The sequence below is a fragment of the Nomascus leucogenys genome, chromosome 23 (assembly GCF_006542625.1).
Source record: "Nomascus leucogenys isolate Asia chromosome 23, Asia_NLE_v1, whole genome shotgun sequence".
In the NCBI taxonomy this organism is placed as follows: Eukaryota; Metazoa; Chordata; class Mammalia; order Primates; family Hylobatidae; genus Nomascus; species Nomascus leucogenys.
The window spans coordinates 23,629,186-23,646,572 of NC_044403.1; the positions used below are offsets into that span (position 1 = coordinate 23,629,186).

Here is a 17,387-nt window from a genome sequence, read left to right on the forward strand (position 1 = left end):
AAATGGACTTTTAATTGAGAATACAGTGCCATATACATTATCATTCAAAAAATAAAATACTTAGGTATAAATCTAACAAAATATTTACAAAATCTATATGTGGAAAACTACAAACTGATGAATGAAATCAATGAAGAACTAAATAAGTGGAGAAGTATTTTATGTTCATGGAGAGAAAGACACAACATTGCCAAGAAATCAATTCTTCCCAGCTTAATCTACAGATTAAATGCAATGATAATAATAATCTCAGCAAGTTATTGTATAAATATCAACAAACTGATTCTAAAGTTTCTATAGATAGGCAAAAGACCCAGAAAAGCAAACACATTATTGAAGGAGATGAGCAAAGTTAAACAACTGATATTACCTGACTTCATGATTTACTCTAAAACTACAGTAATCAAGACAGTGTGCTATTTGTTAAAGAACAGACAAATAAGTCTGGGCGTGGTGGCTCACGCCTGTAATCCCAGCACTTTGGGAGGCCAAGGCAGGTGGATCATGAGATCAGGAGATCGATACCATCCTGGCTAACACGGTGAAACCCCGTCTCTACTAAAAATACAAAAATTAGCTGGGCGTGGTGGCAGGTGTCTGTAGTCCCAGCTACTCAGGAGGCTGAGGCAGGAGAATGGTGGGTGAACCCAGGAGGCAGAGCTTGCAGTGAGCCGAGATTGCGCCACTGCACTCCAGCCTGGGCAAGAGAGTGAGACTCCATCTCTTTAAACAAACAAACAAAAATAGACAAATAAATTAATGAAAAAGGATAAAAGGATGGAAAGCAGAGTAGCAGACTAAAAAGAAATAGACCCAGATAAATATAGTCAACTGATCTTTGATAAAGGAGCAAAAGCAATACAATTAAGACAGTCTTTTCAACTAACGATGCTGAACAACTAGACACCCACATATAAACAAATGAATCTAGACCCAGATTTTACATTTTTCCCCAAAATAACTCAAAATATATCATAGTCCTAAAGGTAAAACACAAAACTGTAGAACTCGTAGAAGATAATATAAGAGAAAGCCTAGATAACTTTGGATATGGTGATGACTTTTTAAATATAATACCAAACGCACAATCCATGAAAGAAAGAACTGATAAACTGGACTTCATTAAAACTAAAAACTTTTGACCTGCAGAAGACATAACCAAAATAAAAGACAAATTATTAATATCATATGTCTTTTGAGAATTGCAAGTTAAAATGATGAGATATCATTACATATTACTTAAGTGTTACATTAAAACACTAACAATATCAAATGCTAGCAAGGATGTGGAGCAACCAGAAGTCTCATGCATTACTGGTAAGAAAGCTAAATGCTATAACCACTGTGGCAGTTTCTTACAAAAGAAAACACACTTGAAGGGAGGGGCCAGAATGGCCAAACAGAAACAGCTCTGGTCTGAAGCTCCCAGTGAGATGAATGCAGAAGGCAGGTGAATTCTGCATCTCCATCTGAGGTACCAAGTTCATCTCATTGGGCAGCTGGTGCAACCCACAGAAAGCAAGAAGAAAGCAGGTGGGGTGTCATTTCACCCAGGAGCTGCACAGGGCAGGGAGACCTGCCTCCCTGAGGGAAGTGGGGAGGGTCTGTCCTACCCACCAGGGGTACTATGCTTCTCCCACAGATTTTTGCAATCTGCAGATCAGAAGATTCCCTCATGAGCCTACACCACCAGGGCCCTGGGTCTCAAGCACAAACCTGGGCAAACCAATGACAGCTACTCCCATTGGTGGCTGTTTAGGCAGGCACTGAGCTGCAGGAGTTTTTACATACTCCAGTGGTGCCTGGAACTCCAGTGAGGCAGGAGAACCATCCAGTCCCATGGAAAGGGGGCTGAAGCCAAGGAGGAGAGCCCAGCAGTCTCCATCAGTGGGTTCTACTCCCATGGATCCCTGCAAGCTAAGACCCACTGGCTTGAGATCCCCGCTGCCAGCAGAGTAGTCTGGAGTGTGCCTGGAATGACTAAGTTCCTGGGGGAGGGATGACCACCATTAGTTGGCAGTTTGCCCCTGACAGTGTAAAGGAGCCTGAGAGGTTTGGACTGGGCCAAATTTCCCACAGTGTGGCAAAGTGGCTGTGGCAGGTTGTGGCCAGACTGCCTCTTTAGGTGGGACCCTGAGCCATCCCTCCTCACCAGGCAGGTCATCCCTGCAAGAATTCCAGCAGCTCCAGTCAGGGGCTTACAGACAGAACTCTCATCTCCCCGAGTCAGAGTACCTGAGAGGAGAGGCAGTTTCAGGTTCAGCGGACTTAATCTTTTCTGCCTGCTGGCTCTGAAGAGACCAGATGAACCCGATGAGTGGGATTCCCCCAGCATAGCGTACAAGCTCTGTTAAGGGAATATCAGACTCTCTACATAAGCGGTCCTTGATCCCGTGCCTCCTGACTGGGTGAGACTTCCTAACAAGGGTCACCAGACACCTCATACAGAAGAGTTCTGGCTGGCATCAGGCCAGTGCCCCTCTGGGGCGAAACTTCTGAAGGAAGAAGCAGGCAGCAATCTGCTGTTCTGCAGCCTCCACTGGTGATACCCACGTGAACAGGGTCTGGAGTGGATCCCCAGCGAACTGCAGCAGACCTGCAGCAGAAAGGCTGACTGTTAGAAGATGAACAAACAAACAAAAAGTAACAACAACAACATCAACAAAAAAAACTCCACAAAAACCCCATTCAAAGGTCATCAGCCTCAAAGATCAAAGGTGGATAAATCGACGAAGATGAGGAAAAAACAATGAAAAAACGCTGAAAATTCCAAAAGCCAGAATGCCTCTTCTCCTCCAAATGATTGCAACAGTTCTCCTGTGAGGGCATAGAACAAGGCTGAAGCTGAGATGGATGAACTGACAGAAGTAGGCTTCAAAAAGTTGGTAACGAATTTCGCTGAGCTAAAGCATTATGTTCTAACCCAATGCAAAGAAGCTAAGAAGCATGATAAAAGATTACAGGAGCTGTTAACCAGAATAAACAGTTCAGAGAGGAACATAAATGACCTGATGGAGCTGAAAAACACAGCACGAGAACGTCATGCTGCAAACACAAGTATCAATAGCCGAATTGACCAAGCAGAAGAGAAAATATCAGAGCTTGAAGACTATCTTGCTGAAATAAGGCAGACAGACAAGATTAGAGAAAAAAAGAATGAAAAGAAATGAACAAAACTTCCAAGAACTATGGGACTATGTAAAAAGACCGAACCTACCACTGATTGGAGTACCTGAAAGAGACAGGGAGGATGGAACCAAGTTGGAAAACACACTTCAGAATATAATCCAGGAGAACTTCCCCAACCTAGCAAGACAGGCCAACATTCAAATTCAGGAAATCCAGAGAACCCCAGTAAGATACTTCATGAGAAGATCAACCCCAAGACATATACTCCAAGGTCGAAATGGAAGAAAAAATATTAAGGGCGGCCAGGGAGAAAGGTCAGGTCACCAACAAAGGGAAGTACATCAGACTACGAATTTTGAGTGACTACAATATGCCAATGTAGGTTATTAATTGTAATAAATGTACTGCTGGTGAAGAATGTTGATGTTAGAGATGTGTCTCCAAAGTTCATGTGTTAGATGCTTAATCCCCAATGCAATAGTGTTGAGAGCTGGGCCCTTTAAGAGGTAATCAGGTCATAATGTCCTTATAATGGGACTGGGTTTACTGTCACGGAAGTGGATTTGTTATAAAAGCAAGTTTGGTGCCTCTTGCTCTCTCTCTTTCTTATGCATGTGCTCTCTTGCCCTTCCAAATTTTGCCATGGGATGATGGAGCAAGATGTGTCTCTCAGTCTTGAATTTTCCAGCCTCCAGAACTATAAGCCAATAGATTTTGTTCATTATAAATTACCCAGTCTTGGGTATTCTGTAATAGCAGCACAAGACGGACTAAGATAGAGTCTATGTATGTGTGGCAACAAGGAGAAAATGAAAAAAAAAAAAAACAACCTTTCTCACAATTTTGCTGTGATCCCAAAATGGCTCTAAAAATATGGTCTTTAAACAAACAAAAAAAAAGAGCAAAAGGAAAAAGGATATACTAGCAGCAGATCTTACAAGAATATCCAAATTTAAAGAGCCATCAAACCAGTGGTGAATTTAAATTTCCCTCCTCTAGTATCACTGCCCTGAACTTAATACAGCCAGAAATATGGAATTGAGCCTCTGTCAGCATAAAAACAGAGAGGGCTCCAGGAGAAGCACTAGAGGTATGGTCTGAGGAACAGAAAAGCAACTCCTACCTCAAATAGAGTATGAAAATGCCACATTTATTTTTTCTCCCCCTCTTGTCTACATTCTCATGTGCCTCAAACCTCAGGCAATCTGATGATGCTAGGGGAAACTACAGCAACATGCAATAGCCAAAACCTTGAGAAAGGTCAATCCTCGGCTGGGCGCAGTGGCTCATGCCTCTAATCCCAGCACTTTGGGAGGCCGAGGCGGGCAGATCACAAGGTCAGGAGATGGAGACCATCCTGGCTAACACGGTGAAACCCCGTCTCTACTAAAAATACAAAAAAGTAGCCGGGCGTGGTGGCGGGCGCCTGTAGTCCCAGCTACTCGGGACGCTGAGGCAGAATGGCGTGAACCCAAGGAGGCCAAGCATGCAGTGAGCCGAGATCGCGCCACCGCACTCCAGCCTGGGGGACAGAGCGAGACTCCGTCTCAAAAAAAAGAAAAGAAAAGTCAATCCTCTCCATTCAGAAGAGCTGTGGCTCCATGAGAGTGGGGCCAAACCTCTTGCTTTTTTTCCTTCTTTCTCACTGTCCGTCTGCCACATGAGCTTAAAGATGCAGCCATAATTGCAGAAGTGTATGGTTCATCAGAATAAAGGAGCCCCGCATTTCTAGCTGGAGGATGGAAAGGAGAAGCCCCTGGGAACCTGAAAGTATTGGTCAGATGGTGAAGAGGAAGAAACTTTAGAAAGAGACCCATGAACATTATTTATAAACTCCTGGATTCACCTGCCCCTCAACTTATGTATGCCTAGATATGGTTCTAATTGGCATACTAAAGATACTGAGACCTGAATTAATGAATAGAGCATTGCACAGTTCCCAATTTCACCCCTGGTTGATGCACATATCTGAATAGCACTACAAAGGCTTTCAGAATGGAACTGACATTGGAACCAGATCCCACAGATTGTCTTCATCTCACCAGGGTGATTGCTTGCTAAAACAATAGTATCAATATACTCCAAAATTTAAGTAAGATCCAGTCTAAATATTTATTCAAAACGTTCAAATTGCAATCCAAAATTACACAGTATATGAAGAACCATGAAAATGTCAACTTCCATGGGGAAAGACAACACAAGCCAAGGAGGACATGACAGAGATGTTGGAACTATCTGACAAAGGCTTTAAAGCATTTGGTATAAAATGCTCAAAATACCCAATGAATGAAGAAATAAATGAAGTCATTTAACAACATTTAGAGTTCATCTTTTTCCCCCTCTGAATTACCTTTTCTGTAAATTGATTACCTTTTATGTTGGGAGGAAAAAAACTCCAAACTTTTAAGTCCTAAGTTATAAAGCCTTGATTTTCCCTAACTGTGGCAAAAGTCATTTTTTTCACTTACTAAATTATCATATAAAGCTTTTCACTTACTAAATCATCATATAAAGCTATATATATATATATATTTCCAGTGCATCCAATGTAACATAATTCCATTAGAATGCCCTACTAAGTTTTTACTTCAACCTTTGTTTACTTTTTTGATTTGTAAATGTCCCTTACATACTATTTTCTACCTTTTCTCTCTTAAGAGCTTCCATGATAGGTTTTCTACCTATGTAATAATGATAGTATCTTGTATCTGAGTAACACTTTAGAGTTTGTATAGTTTTTTTTTTTTAGTGAAATTAACTATTTTTATTTTCAATCCTAAACTTAACCTTATCTCTGTCTTACATCTTTCTCTCATTGTTCCCTCTCCTTAGTTGTTAGAACTGGGAATATAAATATATGCATATTTTACACAAATTATAAGCCAATTTATGGACTCCCACGTTCCATCTCTTATCCTTGAAAACTTTTTACTATATCAGCACCTTTCCTGTGTGAGCCCATCACTACCACTACCTTCCCATTCCAGTCCTCACACTTACACTGTACAGCCCAGCTTCTTACCTGGGTTTGCAGGCAATTCAGATGGTGCAATGTCTTTCTCCACATTGTTACTGTCATGCATTTTGCCTCCAGTTTCCATGAGTGATCTAAACCACAGTCTCTACGTTTTCAAACCCCAAGAATGATTCAAAACAAAACAAAAAAAAAGCCCAACGACTAAAATGCGTCAGTGTGTAACACCCCAGTAACTCAAAATCTCAAGCCTTTAAGTTAAATATAGTTAGAGGAACAAATGAAGCATAAAGTGTTTCAAAAATCAGCTCGTCACAACAGAATAAACTGGTGTTTGTAAGAATTTAAAAGAAAAAAAGTAGAAGCTACTTCTCTAACAGTGTTTTGGTTACGAAAGAAACTAATGTTTGATAACTTAAAATTTTTTTGACTATTAAAAATTATAATTGTATTTTGTGCGGTACAAAGCAATATTATGATAGAAAATAAGAATTTATTGAAAGGAAGGAGTTGGCTCTCAGAGGAAATGAATGTTAGGTAAGTAAAGACAACAGCAATTTTAATCTCAAAATTCATTCCCAAGAGTTTACGCTCATTCAAAAAATATCTTGTTTTCAATTTCTGCAAGATACTTTGGGAATTTGCTGCTATGGCTGCTACAACAACATTTCAAAAATGGGCTTGAACGGGTGTAGCTTCTGTGCTCCCTGTGGCATAATCCAGGAGCACAGAGGCTCTTTAGCAGCAGGAGCTTCTTGTCAGATGTGTTGATTTCTTGTATATAAATGCTGGTAAGGGCACCTTTTACTAAAATATAATTTATAGTAATGTGCACAAATCATAAGCATACAACTAAACACATTCATTAAAAAATATAACATGTAACAAGTGCCTAGATGAAGTATATCTTAAAACCACATAAAACAATACCAACACGCTATGTGCCCTACTCATGTCCTACAACGCTCATTACCCCAAATATAATCTCTATCTTAACTCTGACAACATAAATTTATTTTCCCTGCTTTTGAATTCTATACAGTAGTCCCCCCTTACCTGTGAGAAATAAGTTCCAGATTGGACAGCTATTGCCTTAATCGAATAGAAACAAAGTTGGGTTAGGACTGAGTTTCAGTTTCTGTAAGATTCTATATATCTTTTTCTTTACTATTTCATCATTTCTAGTTTGTCCTAGGACCTATGATAAAGCCTTCTAGTAATTCCATCTGAGAACCTGCTTTTTATCAAAGCTGCTTCTCTTTGTTGGAAGTTGAATTTGGTTTTGTCTCCTGAACAACACGTGATTGCCAAAAGTTGAAGTCTGTTTTTCACATAGTTCTTCCTAACCTCTTTTCCTGTGAAATTTAATAATTTGAAAATTGCTTGAGAGAAAAATTTTTCTCATTTCTTTGGCCCTCTCTCCTATCTGGGGGTTTTGGCCCTTCAAGTGCTTTAGGAAGAGATTTTTCTCTCCCCCCAAAAAATGCCTGGTATCCACTGCCCTCTCCCCAGAATCTCAGCATCTGACCCACTGCCAAGATGCCCCTAAGAGAAGGGTGGCTCCTGGAATGCTGACTCACTTCTCTGTGGCCCCTTTCCAGAATCTTTGTTCCCCCTCCAGTTGCCTCGAACACTCTCTAATATCTTAATGAAATCCTTTTTCTTCAACTCTAGCTCTTCTAGTTGTTCTCAGCATGAGTTTGATGTCTCTCCAGTTATATTATCATACACAGAAGTGGATATGAACTGTCAGGCTTAACCCTTTCATATCCTTTTATGATTTCATTGTTAGCTTAAAGGGGACAAAAGGTAAACCCTGATAAATTTCACATCATCTTGGAATTTCCACACTAATCTTGGACCTTCTAGTGAAACTACTATTACTTTTACTGTTACTAGCCTGGCATGACAACATGCCAGGTTATTACTGCTTACTATGCTCCATACACATTAATATGAGATTTAAATATGTGTTCTTATTTAATTGGCATAACTAACTAATGAGGCTGATATTACCTTTATTTTTCAGATGATCTTGGGTGAGGGACTAACTAATATGTCTTAGTTCACAGTAAGCTATAGAACCCATGACTGAAAGATCTGATATGAAAACTACTTTAAAGGTCAAATATCAAATGACATGGTATTTGTGAGTTAGTCACATCATTTATTCACATGAGTCTCTTGGTTTCTACGTTGCTGTAAGTTTCTCCTTACATGGAAACCAAACTGAAAGTAAGTTCATGAAGTCCTAAGGATGTACATAATCATTTACCCTTTAACAAATATTTTCAAACTTAACATCTTTCAGCCAGCATGCCAGGTGGACTTTGAGTGTAGAGTAATGTCCCTTTCTTTAAGGAAGTTAATATGAAACTAAAAAATAAGTAGGTATACATGACTTATTGTAACAAGATGTGAATGGCAGTAGAATAATTTGTTAGGAGAGCAGTTAATGAGGGCACTTAACCCAGAAGAAGTTTTCCCAGGAAAGTACCAATCAAATGAGCTGGAGTTAGTTAAACAAAGTGAGGCATTTAGGCCAGGCATGGTGGCTCATACCTGCAATCCCAGCACTTTGGGAGGCCAAGGCGGGTGGATCACCTGAGGTCAGGAGTTCAAGATCAGCCTGACCAACATGGTGAAATCCTAACTCTACTAAAAATACAAAAATTAGCTGGGCATGGTGGCTTGCACCTGTAGTCCTAGCTACTTCGGAGGCTGAGGCAGGAGAATTGCTTGAACCCTAGAGGCAAAGGTTGCAGTGAGCCAAGGTTGCACCACGTGGGTGACAGAGTGAGAGACTCTGTCTCAAAATAAATAAATAAATACATCCTGGCTAACACAGTGAAACCCCGTCTCTACTAAAAATACAAAAAATTAGCTGGGCGTGGTGGCGGCTGCCTGTAGTCCCACCTACTCGGGAGGCTGAGGCAGGAGAATGGCGTGAACCCAGGAGGTGGAGCTTGCAGTGAGCCCAGATAGCACCACTGCAGTCCGGCCTGGGCGAAAGAGCGAGATACCGTCTCAAAAAAAAAAAAAAAAAAAAAATTAATTAATTAATTAATTAAAAAAATAAAGTAAGGCATTTGAGGTGGAGGAAGTCTTCCAGTTGAAGGAAGTCTTCTAGGTTCTTTAGTTAGGCCCAGAGAGAATAGAATATATCTCAGAGTTGGGAAAACACCTGAAATCTGAGAGAGCTGGAGCGTAAATTATGAAAGGAGAAATGTGACAAAATAACTCTTTAATTATCACAAGAGCTTTATATTAAACTATGTGAATCTCATGACTTCTAAGCCATATCATCGTGCTTACTTTCTTACGCAACCTTGTGTTAAATAGCCGATACCACACGTAAGATACAGTGATGTGCATTTACACTGTCCTTAGAGAATTCCAGTGTGAGGAAAAGAAGTACACATACAGAGTAATTTTAATTTCATTTAGAAAATAAACTTCTTTTTTCAAAATTTAATTTTTTAGTTGAGTCTATATTAGAAGGCAGAAATTGATGACTAATTGACCGGATATAAAGGGAAAGAAAAAAGCCCCTTCAAGGTACCCATTACTCTTCAATAGATGTGAGTGTCTCAACTAAGTAGTATAAAAGCAATATATTATCAGATTTTGCTTCATTGGAATAGCTGACTGATAAAAAGTTACAAGAAAGAACAAAAGTTTATAAAAATTATTTATTCTCAATGACCTGTATCCCACTCTTCTTGGGTTTTTGTGTTTGTGACAGCATGATGGATGGTAATGATATTGAATAAGTGAGGGATAAAAAAGGCAGTGTATTATGATGTAAAAGAACACAGCTGGTAGGGCGTGGTGGCTCACGCCTGTAATCCCAGCACTTTGGGAGGCCAAGGCAGGCAGATCACCTCAGGTCAGGAGTTGGAGACCAGCCTGGCCAACATGGCAAAACCCTGTCTCTACTAAAAATACAAAAACTAGCTGGGCGTGGTGGTGTGCACCTATAATCCCAGCTACTTGGGAGGCTGAGGCAGGAGAATCGCTTGAACCCAGGAGGCGGAGGTTGCAGTGAGCCGAGATTGTGCCACTGCACTCCCACCTGGGCAACAGTGAGAGTCCATCTCAAAAAATAAAAATAAAAAAGAACACAGCCTTGGGGGCAAAACAAGCTCAATTCATATATGAATTTGTAGCCCGATAGTTAATTTTAAATGTATGTGGAAAGCAGAATAATGACCCCCTAAAGACATTAATAAGCTAATTCCCAAAACCTTGAGGTAAGGATGTTATTTTACATGACAAAAGACATTTTGCAGATATGGTTAAGGGTCTAAAGACAGAGGGATTATTTTGGATAATCCAGGTGGGCCTAATCTAATCACATGGGTCTTTATTAGGGGAAGGCAGGAATGTCACTGTCAGAGAGAGATTTGAAGACGCTGTGCTGCTGGCTTTAAAGCTGTAGCAAGGGACCATAAGCTAAGGAATGCAGGTGGCCTCTGGAAGCTGAAAAAGGCAAGGAAACAGCTTCTTCCCTAGAGCCGCCAAAAGAAATGCAGCCCTATCAGTGGCACCCTGACTTCAGCCATTTTGAACCTCTCATTTCTAGACAGTAAGATAATAATTTGTGTTGTTTTTAATCCACTTGTCTTAGTTCATGTGGCCTATAACAAAATACCATAAAATGGGTAACTTATAAACAACAGAAATTTATTTCTCACAGTTCAGGAGGCTGGAAATCCAAGATCAGAGTGCTGGCAGATTTGGTGCCTGGTGAGGGCCCACTTTCTGGTTCATTGATGGCAACTTCTAGATGTGTCCTCACATAGTAGAAGGAACAAGGGAGCTTTGGTGGGCCCCTTTTGTAAGGGCACTAATCCCATTCATCAGTGTTCTACCCTCATGACTTAATCACCTCCCAAAGGTTTCATCTCCTAATGCCATCACCTTGGGAGTCAGGATTTCAACATGTGAATTTGGGAGTGGGAGACACAAATATTGAGATCATAGCACCCCTAGTTTATGGTAATTATTACACAAAAATATAGCATATTGATTAAACTCTCTCAGCTTCAAGATCTATATGAATAAAAGGAGTATAATAGCACCTTTCTTGACTGGTTTGTTCTGAGAAATGAAAACTTCATCAGTTAATATACCTGTTAAGTTACTAGTAATTCATACCTGCTTTAGGAAATATTACGAACTTCAACATGTAAAATCTTCCTGGCGATGCTTTGATCTGGAGAATATCTACAACCTTTTTCTTCAGGGCTCAGATAATGTCATTTCCCTCAAGTGTGGAACATTGGCCAGAAACTCTTTTGACTGGTCAGTGCCTGAGTTTAAGTATTCTGAATATCGATGTTTCCTCAAGACTAGGAGAAAAGGTGTGCTTCATCCTAGTGCATCATGATAACGATCTGAGAGAAATGGATGGATGAAGCCTATTAGGCAGGGCAACTACTGTTAAACAGCTTAGCAGAGAAAGAAGAGAAAATTACCCTCCTGAAGAAGCAAATTCACTGAGCCCAAAGAGGCCATGGTGAATTAATTGATCATGGGCAAAAATCATTCCATTTGCAGGGCCAGATACATGAATGTGCAATCTGTGCGGTAGCACAGTTTATCATGCTTAAAGGGCCCCCCACAGGTGGCTTAATGCTTTATCATCAATGTCTCAAAATTATTAATAATTTTTGAACAAGATGTTTTACATTCGTATTCTGCTCTAGATCCTGCAAATTATGTTACAGTCTCTGACTCTGTGTGCATGACAAGGGTGAATTATTTTTTGCTTTATTTCATGTAGCTTTTATTTTATAATTAACCTTTTTATTTTGAGCTAGTTGTAGATTCACGTGCAGTTGTAAGAAATATTACAGAAAGATCCCACATCTTCTTTACTCAGTTTCTCCCAATGGTAACATCTAAAAAACTACACTATAGTATCACGACTAAGATAATACCATTGATACAATGAGGAAACGAAACTCTTCCATCAGCAGAGAGATCCACACCACCCTTTCTCTATACTGCCCCTTCTTCTCCACTCACCCATCCATAACCCTCATTCTCTATCTGTACAATTTTGTCATTTCAAGAATGTTATGTAAATTAAATCATACAGAATGTGATCTTCAGTAATTGGCTTTTCTTACTTAGCCTAAGTACTTTGAGATTCAAGGAAGTTGTATGTATCAATAGCCCATTCCTTTTTATTGCTGAGTAGTAGTCCATTGTATGCCTATAACAGAGTTTACTTAATTATTCACCCATTGTGAGACATATGGTTGTTTACAAGTTTTGACTATTATGAATAAAGCTGTTATGCACATTTTATATACAGGCTTTTGTGTAAATATAAGTTGTCATTTGTGTGACAGAAATGTCTACAAATGTAGTAACTAGATTGTATGATAGTTTAATATTAAAAGAAACTGTCAGAATCACAAGATGGCAGAATAGAAGGCCCTAAACTCTCCTTCCCCAACATCAATTCAACAGCAACACACAGGCAAATTCCCATCATTGGAAATCCAGAAACTGACTGAGCCACTCCTGCACCCTAGGCGAGTGTGAAACTATCCACATCAAAACTGATAGGAAAAAACTTGCACACACTGTGATCATAACCCCCAACTCTAATACAACACCATGTGATCGGGAAGGAACTCCCATCTCTTAGTCTATCCCTGAAGAGTGAAGGGTTTGGACCACCTATCTGGTATCACAACTTCTCTAGATACTACCAGAGAGACTGGTTTCTAATTTCCCTGTTTTGGTGAGCTGACAGGGCCCAGCATCTGCTAAACCTCTGGGGCTACACAAAACAAACAATTATTATTATTGATTAAAGACTTACATGTTAGACCTAAAACCATAAAAACCCTAGAAGAAAGCCTAAGCAATACCATTCAGGACATAGGCGTGGGCAAGGACTTCATGTCTAAAACACCAAAAGCAATGGCAACAAAAGCCAAAATTGACAAATGGGATCTAATTAAACTAAAGAGCTTCTGCACAGCAAAAGAAACTACCATCAGAGTGAACAGGCAACCTACAAAATGGGAGAAAATTTTTGCAATCTACTCATCTGACAAAGGGCTAATATCCAGAATCTACAATGAACTCAAACAAATTTACAAGAAACAAACAACCCCATCAAAAAGTGGGCGAAGGACATGAACAGACACTTCTCAAAAGAAGACATTTATGCAGCCAAAAAACACATGAAAAAATGCTCATCATCACTGGCCATCAGAGAAATGCAAATCAAAACCACAATGAGATACCATCTCACACCAGTTAGAATGGTGATCATTAAAAAGTCAGGAAACAACAGGTGCTGGAGAGGATGTGGAGAAATAGGAACACTTTTACACTGTTGGTGGGACTGTAAACTAGTTCAACCATTGTGGAAGTCAGTGTGGCGATTCCTCAGGGATCTAGAACTAGAAATACCATTTGACCCAGCCATCCCATTACTGGGTATATACCCAAAGGACTATAAATCATGCTGCTATAAAGACACATGCATACGTATGTTTAGCGGCACTATTCACAATAGCAAAGAGTTGGAACCAACCCAAATGTCCAACAACGATAGACTGGATTAAGAAAATGTGGCACATATACACCATGGAATACTATGCAGCCATAAAAAATGATGAGTTCATGTCCTTTGTAGGGACATGGATGAAACTGGAAAACATCATTCTCAGTAAACTATCGCAAGGACAAAAAACCAAACACCGCATGTTCTCACTCATAGGTTGGAATTGAACAATGAGAACTCATAGACACAGGAAGGGGAACATCACACTCCGGGGACTGTTGTGGGGTGGGGGGAGGGGGGAGGGACAGCATTAGGAGATATACCTAATGCTAAATGACGAGTTAATGGGTGCAGCAAACCAACACAGCACATGGATACATATGTAACAAACCTGCACATTGTGCACATGTACCCTAAAACCTAAAGTATAATAATAAAATAAAATAAAAGTAAAAATAAAAAAATAATAATCGTTATAGCCCTGTTACTTTAAATATTTTCAGAGCAGTTTTTAATAAGCATGTGGGTACTTCCCCCTGCTCCCCACTTTGGCTCAGTGCAGAGTGATAAAGCCCAGCTTCCAGCTTCTGTCTGAAAAGCAAAGGAGACAGACCAAATAACTAGCACCCCAGCTTTTCTGGCTGCTACCTGAGGAACTGGATTTTATCTCACATATCTAAGAGCACTGAAAGGACCTGGCATACTCTAGATGCCTGAGGACCATTAAGAACAAACATTGTGGTTCCAACTACCAGGAAGGTTTAAGTGGCACCCAGAACCTCTGTCTGGACTGATTGGTAAAGGTGTTGTCCTGTATGAGACCTGTCTGTGAAGACTGGAAAGGAAGCTGTCTTATCTGGTGCACAGACACCAATGCAGAGAGTCAAGGAAAATAAAGAAATGGAAAATATGTTCTAAATGTTACCCACACAACAGGTGGGTTCAGTCACTTGGCAGGTATCAACCCAATGACCACAGCCAGGGAGGATTTAGCAAGGAGATTTTGTTACTTACAGAAAGTAAAGAGAACACTGGACAAAGCTCCCAAAATAGTACCTCCCCAAGCTGGGAGGTGGGTCAGGTTTTATAAGCATAGGGTAGTGAGGAATAATCGGATTGGATCTTGCAATGAGATGATGCTGGGAGGCAAGATTTGACTGGATCCTGCCATGAAGTGATGCCTGAGTTCTATCCAGTTGGATCCTGGATCCTGCCATCCTGTGTCCACTTCTTAATTTGGTCCCTGTACCTCAGTCTGAACGATTAGGTTTCCCCTGTGGTTGCACACTTGTTTCACCTGTCCATGCTCAGGTTACATGACCTGAGGGTCCATGACAACCGAAGAACAACTCACAGCTTTGTTATCATAAAAGTTGAACCATGCATATTTATTGCTGCACTATTCACAATAGCCAAGACATGGAATCAACGTAGATGCCCATCAACAGTGGATTGGATAAAGAAAATGTGGTACATATACACCATGGAATACTACACAGTCATAAAAAAGAACAAAGTCATGTCCTTTGCAACAAAAGATGCAGCTGGAAGCCATCCTCCTAATTAATGCAGACACAGAAAAACAAATACCACATACTCTCACCTATAAGAGGGAGCTAAATGCTGGAAACATGTGGACATAAAGATAGGAAAAATAGGCTTCGAATTAAGAAAGCAGGGAGAGAGGGAAGATAAGGCAAGTTCTGAAAAACTACCTATTGGATATTATGCTCACTACCTGAGTGATGGGATCATTGGTATTGTAAGCTCAGCGTCATGCAATATACCCATGTTAACAAACCTGCACATGTACTTTCTAAATCTAAAATAAAATTTGAAATATAAACAAAACAAAAAACAAACCCAAACATCTTGCTGGTAATACAGAAAATATGGCTCATGGTAGTGGAAGCCCCCATAAAGCATGTGTGATTCAAAAAAATAAGAATCATTGCTGAAAAAGGAAACATACAGACCAACCATATCTATAGGAAGCACTCTGTAAATGAGGTAGCATGGAAAAAAAAGATTGTTGAATAAAAAAAAAAGTTGAACCAGATTTGTTAGGAAAGCAGGAACATAGGAAAGCCAGAGTGACACTATTTTAAAATCAACTCCATCTAAAAACTAGCAAGGCACATTCCTTGACAGTCATGACCTATGATTATAAGATGTTTACAGCTAAGGAAGTGATTTAGTAATGCTGCAAGGACAAACTCCTATGACAGCAGAATGTCCAGATGTCCCAATATCACATAACAATACATGCTTTTAAGGTAGCTATAGTCATACTTTGATGTACTTATGCACTAAGATGACAAGGATAAGTTTCTTTATGTCAACAAAGTACTAAATTTTGTCACACTGACAGCCTACCCACATGTAGACATAGCTTAGGTTTTACATAGATAAAACCCCTCTAAAAGAAGAGTTTAAAACAAAGACAGCACATTCCTCCTCTTGCTTCTGGAGGATGCCCTACTCTGTAACTGAGTAGCTTTCAATAAACTGTCTGTTCTCTCTACACTCTGTGACTCTCCTTGAATTTCTTCCTGCAGGAGATCCAAGAACCCTCTTTCACTGTAAAGCTGGGAACTCATGAAGAAGGCATTTTACGCACTTTTTTTTTTTTTTTTTTTTTTTCTGAGACACAGTCTCACTCTGTCAACCAGGCTGGAGTGCAGTGGTGGGATTTCCACTCACTGCAACCTCCACCTCCTGGGTTCAAGCGATTCTTGTGCCTCAGCCTCTCGAGTAGCTGGGACTACAGGTGTGTGCCATGATGCCTGGCTAATTTTTGTGTTTTTAGAAGAGATGAGGTTTCACCATTTTGACCAGGCTGATCTCAAACTCCTGGCCTCAAGTAATCCAGCCACCTCAGGCTGCCAACTTGCTGGGATTACAGGTGTGAGCCACCACCCCTGGCCTCTATGCACATTCTTAAATATGACATTTCAAGCCAAACCTTAGCAATATAAACAATGTTTCCAGTTGGTTCCTGCTTATAAAGAGAGTGGATTTTTACTGAACTTGCTGGTAATACAGAAAATATGGCTCATGGTAGTGGAAGCCCCCATAAAGCATGTGTGATTCAAAAAAATAAGAATCATTGCTGAAAAAGGAAACATACAGACCAACCATATCTATAGGAAGCACTCTGTAAATGAGGTAGCATGGAAAAAAAAGATTGTTGAATAAAAAAAAAGTTGAACCAGATTTGTTAGGAAAGCAGGAACATAGGAAAGCCAGAGTGACACTATTTTAAAATCAACTCCATCTAAAAACTAGCAAGGCACATTCCTTGACAGTCATGACCTATGATTATAAGATGTTTACAGCTAAGGAAGTGATTTAGTAATGCTGCAAGGACAAACTCCTATGACAGCAGAATGTCCAGATGTCCCAATATCACATAACAATACATGCTTTTAAGGTAGCTATAGTCATACTTTGATGTACTTATGCACTAAGATGACAAGGATAAGTTTCTTTATGTCAACAAAGTACTAAATTTTGTCACACTGACAGCCTACCCACATGTAGACATAGCTTAGGTTTTACATAGATAAAACCCCTCTAAAAGAAGAGTTTAAAACAAAGACAGCACATTCCTCCTCTTGCTTCTGGAGGATGCCCTACTCTGTAACTGAGTAGCTTTCAATAAACTGTCTGTTCTCTCTACACTCTGTGACTCTCCTTGAATTTCTTCCTGCAGGAGATCCAAGAACCCTCTTTCACTGTAAAGCTGGG

At 40.0% G+C, this 17,387-nt stretch overlaps 1 protein-coding gene across 6 annotated transcripts in view; it reads right to left on the minus strand.

The window, feature by feature from the left end:
* The window catches only part of CLEC2D (C-type lectin domain family 2 member D), a 29,352-nt gene extending 23,128 nt beyond the window's left edge, over positions 1–6,224 (minus strand). For 5 of the 6 annotated variants that reach the window (XM_003265460.4, XM_003265461.2, XM_003265462.4 and 2 more), the window contains exon 1: positions 6,152–6,212. In XM_003265460.4, coding sequence (XP_003265508.1) covers positions 6,152–6,212 — 61 coding nt within the window. Of the gene's footprint in view, positions 1–6,151 lie in introns of all 6 variants that reach the window. The other variant, XM_003265459.4, reaches the window with a different exon arrangement.
* Between the last annotated feature and the right edge of the window lie 11,163 nt (positions 6,225–17,387).